At 33.8% G+C, this 11,820-nt stretch overlaps 1 protein-coding gene and 1 non-coding gene across 2 annotated transcripts; both read right to left on the bottom strand.

Moving 5' to 3' along the window:
* Window positions 1-214: 214 nt before the first annotated feature.
* On the bottom strand, window positions 215-754 carry LOC111392625 (transcriptional regulator TAC1-like). The gene has a single exon (XM_023017998.1). The coding sequence runs from the start codon at window positions 752-754 to the stop codon at window positions 215-217; it is 540 nt and encodes a 179-aa protein (XP_022873766.1).
* A 1,555-nt stretch (window positions 755-2,309) lies between these two features.
* TRNAN-GUU lies at window positions 2,310-2,381 on the bottom strand. Its single transcript has one exon. It is a non-coding gene; the product is annotated as a tRNA-Asn (tRNA).
* Window positions 2,382-11,820: the final 9,439 nt, after the last annotated feature.

The raw sequence follows: 11,820 nt of genomic DNA on the forward strand, positions 1-11,820 counted from the left end.
ATAAGTATATTTTATGATGCAAAAAAACATAGATGCTCTATGGGATTATAATATGCAATTTTTGGTATAATGTCTATACGTCTGAAATTATGCAGGCCAATGGAGTCACAAAATTAGTTGACCCTTCTGGCTATACTAAAGGACTGCGTATCTTGAAATAAGAAAGAAAAATGAAGAATGTCATTTATGATTACTTCATCCCGTACCTAGTTGACTACGGGTCATGACCCAATCGAAGCTCCAAATCCACTTCATTTTCGTTCCTTCCTTGTCCATCTTCAACAACGGCGGGGCCAATCCTCAGACTCAGATTCGCATCCAAATGATCATCGTGCAAAGTAAAACGCTGTGGCCTCCAAACAGAAGACAAATCATTAGGGTTCGATGATGCCAAATGATTAATTTCATTTGTGGTGTAAGGGTTTGACGACGGCAAATAGACTTGAAATCTCACTTCTGCCCCCATACCAGTATAATATATAGTTTTTTGCCGCGGATCCTCTGATGAAACTGCAGGAAAATACCCTGCAGAATTCATTGAAGATTGGTCAAGATTTTTCTTCTTGTTCTTGGCTCTATCTTTCCTGTGTATATTCATATGCCCTCCTAGTGCCTGCGCATTGGTGAAACCCCGCTTGCAGAAAGTGCAATCATACGATCTGCTAACAGAAGGGCTTTCTTCACAAACTCTCTTGGATTGATTACAATTTTCTTCACTTGACTTTTGAGAATTGTTGTGTTTTCCGGGTACCATCTTGAAATCCCAGGTTGAAAATTACTAGAGTGTTTTTGAATGTAAAATTATAAGACTCTTGGGTGCCGTGCGAGGTGGGGATGGAGATAAGCTAGGGTAAAGAATAAAGAGAGAGGGAATTCAGTTGACAGAAGATTAGGCATTTGTCTTCACTCTAACACACGATTTATCTTGCAAGAAAACATTTCTTTATCTTTTTTCTATGTTTTATTCTTGCAGCCGGCTTCAAAAAAGAAAAAACTTCTTTCTTTTGCAATTTTTTACTCATAATTAGAACTTTCCCATACACTCTCCTCCTTCATTCCAAAACAAATTACCCGACAGGCATGACTTAGTCATACACATTGGCAAAGCTATCGAATACTTCCGTGCGAACTGTCATTTTATTCATGTTATGTGCCACTCTGCATATCTACAACTAAATAAGTTATGTACAACCTTCATTAGAAACGTCACTAGAAGAAAAAGTGGTCACATTGACGAAAAATTAGTAACAACAACGGAAATTTCTTCTTCGTTTGGTTTAACTAAAAATCATATTTTTAGTCGATTTTGATAAAAGTAAATAAAACATATTATTGAAAATCTAATAATAGTTATGGGTTCCATGGTAAATATCGTTGAAAATAGTGATTATTTTGGTTGGTAATTATTGTTTTAGCATTACTCTGTGTTCTTTGTTGGAATGGTTTTGTTTTTGGAAAAAGTTGAACTTAAAATTTAGTGGGAATCCAACTTCGAAATTAATAGGACAAATCATATTCACGTTTTACTCCGTGAGATGAATAACGTGATATATTTATCTAAAAAAAATTATTTAATATTGAATAAAATATTTGGATTCAAAATTACCCATTTGAAGTAGTGAAGAATTTAATTGATTTGGTAACATTTATCCCACGTAATTAATCAAATTCTTTAGGTACCGGAACCGGATGAAATTATTTTTTACCGTCTAATATTCGAATCCTTGGCTATTTTTGCAAATAAAAAAAAAAATGAAATTTGGGTGTAACCGACGTCTGTGACCAAATATGAGAGGCATCTACTACCAACTATAACAGGATGTCCATGAACACTCTATAAAGAGCCTGTGTTTCTGCCATATGAATTACACCAATTCAAATGCAATAATTATTAGAATTGAATGTGGGAACTGTATGTGAATGTACTGGACAGTATAGTAGAATTTCGATTGGTTAGCTATGTTAGTTGCTGAGCTGATTTTCAGGTAATTAGGTTGTTATCCAGCTGGCATATTTTTGGTGCCAACTTTAAGTGCTATTTATATATCTTTGTACGTCCATTTTCTTCAATTGATTGATGATCAATAAACTTCAGATATTTCTTCCATTCATGTTTAATATGGTATCAGAGCATACATCCATAATCTAACTACATTTCCTATCAATTTTTTTATTTATTTATAGATCAAACAATCTGCTCAATTCACAAATGGAATCTGGTAATAATTCTGATGTGAACAGGTTACCTACTCTTAACGGTCAAAGCGAGTCCCTTTATTCTGAATTCGTTAATTCAAAATGAATCAAATCTCCCCAAGTAGGATTCGAACCTACAACCAATCGGTTAACAGCCGGCCGCTCTATCACTAAGCTATTGAGGAACAACGGGAGATTAGATCTCATAGAGTTCAATTCCTGTTCTCAACCCACGACCAATATGAGCTCGAAGCTTCCTTCGTAACTCCTGGAACTTCTTCGTAGTGGCTCCCTTCCATGTTTCATTTCAGAGGGAACCTCAAAGTGGTTTCGAATGTGAGCTGATCTGTGGTTGATGAACCTTCAAGTCCTTACTTCATCATTCCGATAGCCCAGGCTTGATGCTCGTATCATAGCAGCTAACAGGAGAAAACTATGCCTCTTGGAGTCGAGCAATGATTATTGCATTGTCTGTGAAGAATAAAGTTGGATTCATTGATGGATCTATCAAAACGCCAGAAGGCAAGAACTTGGAATTGATAAATTCCTGGATAAGAAACAATAATTTGCTGTCCAGAAGGCAAGAACTTGGAATTGATAAATTCCTGGATAAGAAACAATAATTTGCTGTCCACAAATTAAGCCAATACTTGTCACAGCCAAGAATACCTCATCTCAAGGCTGCACACCACCTTCTTTGATATTTGAAGGGTGGTCCTGGCCAGGGTTTGTTCCTTTCTACAATGGCTGATCCAAATTCCATTCTCAAACTTCGAGCCTTCTCCGATGCGGATTGGGGATCATGTCTTGTCACCAGAAAATCCACAACTGGATTTTGCATATTTCTTGGGAATTCCTTAATATCTTGGAAAGCAAAACGACAATCTACTATGGCTCGTTTGTCAACTGAGGCAGAATATAGAGCTCTTGCTGCTACCTTAAGTGAAGTAGCCTGGATTATTCAATTACTGAATGATTTTCGAATTAGTACTGCCATTCAAGCGGTTTTGTTTTGTGACAACCAAGCCGCTATTCAAATTGCATCTAATCCCATTTTTCATGAACGAACGAAGCACATCAAAATCAATTGCCACTTCATTCGTGATAAGATTGCTGCTGGCATCATTAAATTGCTTCCTATCCATTCAAAACATCAACTTGCTATTGCATTTACAAAGCCACTTCCTGCGAATGTTCTTTCCTGCTTAATGTCCAAGATGTGTGTAAAGAATATTTACAGTACATCTTGACGGGGAGTATTAGAATTGAATGTAGGAATTGTATGTGAATGTACTGGACAGTATAGTAGAATTTCGGTTGGTTAGCTATGTTAGTTGCTGAGCTGGTTTCAGGTAGTTAGTTTGTTATCCAGCTGGCATATTTTTGGCACCAAGTTTAAGTGCTCTTTATATATCTTTGTATGTCCATTTTCTTCAATTGATTGATGATCAATAAACTTTAGATATTTTTTCCATTCATCTCTAATAATAATTCCTGCTTTGAATTTCCATTCTCTCTATATTCTGCTTCTATATTTTGAGTACAAAAATAATAAGTAGAGTTCGTCGAAAATCTTATGGATAGTTGTGATGCCTCATTAAGAGATGAAATATGTTCTATCTTGAAAGACGATTGCCTACTACTTAAAGCACCATTTAAGGGGAAAAGATTCTCCGTAAGAGCACAACATGAAGTCGGTTGGCTTGGATAATCATGTCGTTCCTGTTTGTATAATTTAAAGTAGCAAGTGTCTTCAAATTATTTGAAAAACAAACTCATAATCCAAAAACAACAATCTTAAAACGTTATTTTGTTTGCACTCCTTGTTTGTTTATTTCTGATTTTTGCATAAAAAATGACAACTTTAATAATCCACTCCCTAGTTCGACCTGTTAAAACTTGAGAAATTTAATGGATCAGATTTTAAATGTTGGCCACAGAAAATATTTTATAATGTGACAACATTAATTTTGACAAAGTTTCTCAAAGAGGGTGCCTTTTCATATGGAAAAGATGAAAGTGACATGCAAAAATTGGTTGTGGTGTAGATTTATGGATATATTCGATTTTTTTATGCAGAAATTATTTTGATTGGAGTAGATTCATTGAAATATTCAAATTTTTATGCAGAAATTATGTTCTTTTTGAAAGTGTACTGGAATGCAAAATTTGCAAAAGGAACTGTGGAAATTATTAAATGGTTGACAACAAGACTTTCATATCCAAAGCTCAAGAATTTCGAGTGATTCATAGTGATATCTATGTTCAAGGAATGTCTCTCAGTGGATCATTCCAAGTTGGCGCACTTATCAAAAATCGGCACCATCGTGGAAGGTTTTTCAAGAATTACCTATAAGCGCAAGAAAATGAAACTTGAAGATATTTTTGCCCAATTGCAAATGAAGAAGGTAATAGTAAATCTGAAAAGTAGAGTGACGCTTTTCATGTGATAGAATCAAAGGTCAACATAGTGAAGGAGGTTCCGATGCTAACAACAAGAGAAAGCACAATGGAAAAGGGCAAATTCGTTCTTCAAAGTCTCCTAAAAAGTTTGAAGCTAACTACTATAATTGCAACAAGGCAGGGTATCGATCCAAGGATTGTTAAAAGTAAATGAATGTCAAGGGACAAAATGCTTAGGCCAATATAAAACAACATGAAATTAATTTTGATAAGATATGAGAAATGAATGTTTCTATGGTCATGTTTGAAAGTGAAAGTTCGCTCTAGAACACTCTGATAACACTTGTGAATTACCGAAACACTCTTGATTATAAAATTCTGTGTTCTAGATTATTGATTACTTTGACTTTACATGCAAAATTAACTTATTAAAAGTAACAAGTCACTTTTTAATAGTTTCTAAATGATTAAGCATAAAAGTCCAATGTCCGATGTTTAAATACCACAATTTGTAATAAAAAAGTAATAAATAACACCAATATTATTGACGGAGAAATCAAACTGGGTAAAAATTACGGGACCAAGCCAGTTATATCTACTATAGAAAATGAATGTTACAGTTAGATGCTGCCTAGCCAATTCCACTAGACTTCCCGATTTACTCCCTGTAATCTTCAAGATACTGTTGTCTACTCTAGCTTCCCGATCTTGTACAATTATCTCTTCCAAATGGAATTTCAAAACTCACCAAATCCTGTGCTTTTCCTATGCTTGAAATCTACCTCTCCCAATGCTTAATTGAGAGAGTACCTTCTTTAAAGTGTTAAGGAAGTCACGTGTTTTAGATTCAAGGATTTGATGTTTTCCTCAAAGATATGGTTGTAGGATCTCAAGAATCAAAGGGTTGAATCAATATATGAGCATGGTCGTGGATCACCAAAGGATGTTATGGATATGATATGAAGTAGAGGCACAATGAACAACCACACCAGAAAATTGTGTAAGGTTTGGGTATTTATAGTTAGGGATGTTTAGGTATTATGAAGCATGTAAAACTTTCCAAAATCACGAATTAAGGTTGGTCGAATAATACTGTCGCTCGAGTGAAGGGGCAACAATAGGTAAGCAACGAGTATGTCGTTCGAGCAAAGTTTGGGCGACGGGCGAGCGACGAGCATTCTATTTTTGTCCTTCAAGTAATGTCTTGGTGAGATGCAAGCGAAATTGCAACGACTTCTCTTTCCTTATTCCAAGCTCAAACCCTAACCTACTTAACTCATCTCTACAAAATTGCACCAAACTCCTTGACTTTTACAGTTTTTCAATTTAGTTTTTTACATTAAACCTAACAAACTCCCCATTTGGGATTTTGTGACAAAACTATGCAATAAAGTCAAGGTAGTAAAATAAAGAAATCTAAACAATCTAAGCTGCACAAGCTCTTTCATGGTTATTAACCGATCCAAACTGTGACGAACTGAGATACGAACCGAACTGAACCAATTTACGTGGTCATGGTCGGTTATGGTATGGTCAAAAAATTTGTGGTGCAGTTATAGTTTTGGTCGAACCAACCTATAACCAAAACGTTGCTAACCCTAGTTATACATGCTTCATGAAATCAAAAACTCAAATACTTAGTATAAAAGCACGTGATGTTAATGTCATAAGTAAAAATGTTAGTTTGAGACTTGATATTAATGTTAATCAAAACACCAATCGAAATATTAACATCACAAAACATCAAAACTCAAGTAGCTATGCATTATGATATAGAATGCAATACAATGCAAATTCTCCCCCTTACTGCAAACTCTCAACATTTTTATGTAATATCAAAATTCTAATTGCATCTATGTCTCTCCCCAACTATCCCTAGACATAAGATGCAAATTCAATTTCAAGCTTCTTCATCTGAGTATATTGTGTATGTTTTCTCCTCCTTTGTCACAAATGACGAATGTTGCAATTTCACACTCAATTTTAGCAACAATATGTAACAACTTAAAAATACAGTTGATATCAAGCACAAATATTATCAATGATTAGTAAACTTTTCCACATACTTATTTTAAGTTAAAATGGAGTCAATTGTATAAGTGATACATGTGTGTAAAGTGTCACTAATCCTTTGTAAGCAGGACTCCAAACTTTAATTTTGTGAAAATGAACATGCAAAACATCACTACTAATAACTTTATTCTCCTACATATGAAGGTCAAACCATTAATTACATTAAAACCTTTAAATGAAGCTCATTTTGCATATATGTATTGATCTTTTTTTCCTTCCCCTAAATTTGAGCATATATTGTTCACATTTTTCAATATTTTTAAAGCTCATTAATTTTACATCTTAAGTGCAGGTCCTTCTCCATTAAGTGACTAAGATGACCCCTGTAGCGAGCTTTAGACAAGTTAACCCAAATCAGTTGATCATTGGCACCAAGTTTTGAGACACCCTGCAAACTTAATTGCTCGAGTCAAATAGGCTCCGAAGAAAAACATAAGATATTAAGCTTTTTATTATGAGGGGATATACTTGAGTTTAGGTCTAAAAAATTTGGTCAATTCATGTTCAAAGTTCCCTTACTAGCAAGTGAATACCATCCCAAATCTCATACACACGGTTAACACCCACTTACAATGTCATAGTGTGTGCAGCGCGGATAGTACATAAAAACACTTATACTAAGTACTACATAGCAACCTAAGCAAGTAATGGAAAATGTACTACAACTCATCAATTAAGCCCATATAGGGTCATAGCACACAAGTTCAAGAATGTTATATATCATGTTGTAGAAAAGATTCCATTTTCTTTTTGCATTATTCAATTATTCAATTTTTTTAATTTTTTTTTAAAACATGAACTCTCCAAGCACATAAATAAATAAATAAATCATACACAGAACGAAAAATGTACACGTGCTAATACAAAGAAAATAAAGATGCACATTCAAGAAACAACTACCTAAAAAGCAAACAAACACATGTGATGCATGCATAAATCAATGACACACAATAATAAAGCACAAGCATGTATCAGAATTACTAATCAGTTAGGTATATGAGTACTCTTACCTTTAAGATCTGCTTCACAATTTTCTAGATCACTTTTCTTCACCCAAACTTGTCTAATGGGAAAACAATTTTTGAACAACTATGTCACCAACTTGGTCAAAAGACTTACTTGATCAATAAGGAATTCAATATGACCAACAAAATTATGATTTTTATTCCCATTTAAGTTTCTATTTCGGTTTAGGAATTGACGACATCTAGGCCTTATGTGTCCTGACTCACTATAGTGAAAACATGTAGGGATAAACTATGACCAATATTGTGTGATCGCTGATGTCTTCTCCTAGTTTGACAGGCAATACGCTGTCTGGTAGACCTCTGTCCTACAGATCCTTTATTCTTAGGTTCTAGGTTAGGCACATGTTTTGGCTGGCCAGTGGCAGGGACAAAAGTGGTTTTTAAAGTACTGGCGGTGTTCTCTTCAAAACCTATACCTCCTTTATTACCATTCAGCTTGCTCATTCCTAGGATGTTATTTAGCTTTTCAAAACCACTAGAAAAGGTAAGGAATTGAGACTTGGTATACTCTAGTTCACTCAGAAGGTTCTTAACCTGGATTTCTAACAAGTCATTCTCAGCAGCCAGCTCATTAACTTTCCTAGAGCTCTTCTCAAGCTCACTTGTAAGATTCCTAACCTAAGTATCTAAAAATTCATTCATCGATTTCAATTCACTTAGGGTAAGATAGATTCCTGAAGTTCAGCTACATGTTTTTCTCTCACAAGCACAAGTTCCTTGACCGTAACGTACAAGGGTTTATTATTAGTCATAATCTTAATATACTCCTCATACATTTTATCATACGCCTCATTTATATCGTCCTCACTGTCAGAGTCTTTCTCTGATTGCTCACTACTATCTACGTCTTTAGCCTTCTCACTCTTTTTATTGGATCCACTCCTAATCCTAGTATTGAAGACAATAAACTTTCCGCTCTCTTCATGAATGGTTTATATCTCAAACATCTTTAGCAACCTCATACATCGACACACACGTAAACTAAGTGATACTACCATAAATAGAGCATTGAAGGCATTATTATTCAAATTACACTCATCTAAGTTCATTTTAATTCAATTAGCAATAGAAGTGGAAGTTACTACATTATCAACTGTAGTACTAAGGCAGTCCAACTATCAACTACACTCAACCAAATCTGTTCATCCATAGATTTAAAGAAAGCCCTCATCTAACTTTCCAATATGCATAATTATTGCCATCAAAATATGGCGTGACGGACAAGGAACTACCCATCTAGACAAATAAGGTCAGGGCTCTGATACCATTTGAAAGTTCGCTCTAAAAAGCTTTGACACCACTTGTGAATTATCGAAACACTCTTGATTATCAAATTATGCGTTCTAAATTATTTATTAGTTTGACCTTACATGCAAAATTAACCTATGAAAAGCAACAAGTCACTTTTTAGTGATTTCTTGATGATTAAGCATGCAAATCCAATTCTATATGTTTAAATACCGCAATTTATAATATGGAAACAGTAAATAACACAACTGTTGTTAAGAGAGAAAGTCAACTAGGTAAAAGCTCCGAGACCAAGCTAGTTAGCTCCATGATAGACAATGAATGTTACAGTTTGATGTTGTCTAGACAACTAGACTAGACTTGCGGATTTGTTTCCTACAATCTCTAAGATGCTGTTGTTGACTCTAGCTTTTCGATCTTGTACAATTGTCTCTTCCAAGTAGAATTCCAAGAATCATCCATTCTTGTGCTTTTCCTGTGCTTGCAGTCTACCTCTCCTAATACCCAACTGAGAAAGTACCTTCCTTAAAGTGTTAAGGAAGCCAGTTGTTTTGGATTCAAGAATTTGATGTTTTCCTAAAAGGTGTGGCTGCAGGAATGTATGCGCAGGGTCTTGGATCACCAAAAAATGTTATGAATATGATATGAAATACACAATGAACAATCATACAGAAAATCGTACAAGGCTAAGGTATTTATAGTTAAAAATGTTTAGGAATTTGAGTTGTGCAAAACTTTTCGAAATTGCGAATTAGGGTTGGCTGGATAATATCGTCGCTCAAGTGAAGGGATAGCAACATGTGAGTGACGAGCATTCTATTTTCTCGCTCAAGCAATGTTTTAGCGAAGGGCGAACGAAATTGTGACAACTCCTCCTTCCTTATTCCGAGCTCTAAGCCTATCCTACCAACTCATCTATACAAAATTGCACCTAACTCCTTGACTTTTACACATGTTCAATTTAGTCCTTTTTTGTTCACAAAATTGCCAATTACATTAAACCTAGTAGAAAGAAATGTAGTAGCTAATGCTAAAGAATAGTGAGTGAATACTAAAACTACTCATCACATATGTGCAAACCGCTGGATGTTCTTTATCTAGAAGGCTATGGATCATGATGAGCAACTCTATTTGAGAAATTCTTCATCTTCAAACATGGCATGGAATGATAGTGTTGAAAAATGACAAGTATAAATGATCTCACATTGAACGATGATCTACATGTGTTCAAAATTCACAAGAATTTTGTGTTTGATTTCGTGTTTAGCATAACATATTTAAGTTAGTCTTCAGTCGAACAAATTCATCCTAACTAAAAATAAAATGTTTGTTGGAAAGGTGCTACCTAAATGATGGTTTCTTTAAGATGAATGTAATTACTATTGTACTTTAAATTATGAATAAAAATACATCTTCTACTTACTTACTTGGGTCGTATAATATTGGTTGAATGATTACGGCATGTTAGTTTGAATACTCTTCATAGATTAATCCATATAAATTTATTACTAAACTACGATACATATATCCTAATCACAAATGCAAAATATGTATGGAAGCCAAAATGGATTGATTGCCTTTCTCTTTGCCGAAAGTAGGGCTGAACCTCTAGATTTAATTTACATGATTATAACAAATATATGTGATTTGAAGTGTTTATAAACTAGAGGCAATTAAATATAATTTGTCTCTTTTATTAATGATTGTACTTGATATTGCTATGTATATTTACTCAAAAATAAAGATGAAAAGATTGAAGTGTACAACTACATATATTAGAGTTTGAAAATCAACTTAGCAAAAAGATTAAGACAATAAGAAGTGATAGAAGTGACGAAACAATTTTGTTCAAAACATAGAATTATTCATCATAATCACGTTTTATTCTCCTCAATCCAACAAAATAGCTAAACGCAAGAATCAAACATTAAAAGAGATAATAAATGCCATGTTCATAAGTTTGGGATTATCGTAAAACTTATTGGGGAAAGCTCTGCTATCCGCTAATTATATTCTTAGCAAATTGTCACATAAGAAAATGCCCATAATGTTATATTAATCATGAAAATATCACAAATCTAACTATAAATACTTAAACATATGTTGATGTTTGACTAAGGTAGTAACTTATAAACAAAAAGATTAAGATAGGAAATAAAACTATTGATTGTGTATTCATTGGTTATGTCTACCATAGTATTGTGCATAGAATTGTTGTACATAATTTGAAATTCTTGATGTGCATGTTAATATGATTATTGAATCGAAGGTTGTACATTCCCCCAAAATATTTTTCCATAAGTGAATCAAATTCACTAAAGACACCAGGTAATAATCAAGAGGTAATAAATCAAGTATCTATAAATGATAATGAACTTAGACGTAGTAAGAGATAGAGAATGACAACCTTTTTTTAAGACTTGATTTTCTAACATATTTATTTGAAAATGAATCTCAAATTTATAAGAGGTTATGTCTTCAACAAAGTCTCATATTGAAAAAAAAAAAAAAGAAAGAAAGAAAGAAAAAGAAAAAGAAAGAGGCTTTCTACAGTAAAAATGAATCAATTCTACAAAATCATACATGAAAATTAATAGGCCTTCCTTCCGACAGTAAGAGCATAAATGGATCTTCAAAATATAAATGAATGTATGTTGACCTATTGAAAAATATAGACTAAGACTTATCACTAAAGGTTACAAGCAAAAGGAAGGTTTTGATTTTTTTGATACATATTCGCATGCTTATAGCCATAATAACGTTAAACAGTTTGGAAATACATCAAATAGATGTTAATAGTATTCTTGAATAGTGAATTGGATGAAAATTTTATTTGGATAAACTTTAATGATTTGTTGCCTCACGACAATAA

Source organism: Olea europaea, chromosome 4 (assembly GCF_002742605.1).
Source record: "Olea europaea var. sylvestris chromosome 4, O_europaea_v1, whole genome shotgun sequence".
NCBI lineage: Eukaryota > Viridiplantae > Streptophyta > Magnoliopsida > Lamiales > Oleaceae > Olea > Olea europaea.

What these genes read in the sequence shown, in the direction of transcription:
- LOC111392625 (XM_023017998.1), bottom strand. Translation starts at nt 754, where the DNA reads ATGGTACCCGGAAAACACAACAATTCTCAAAAGTCAAGTGAAGAAAAT.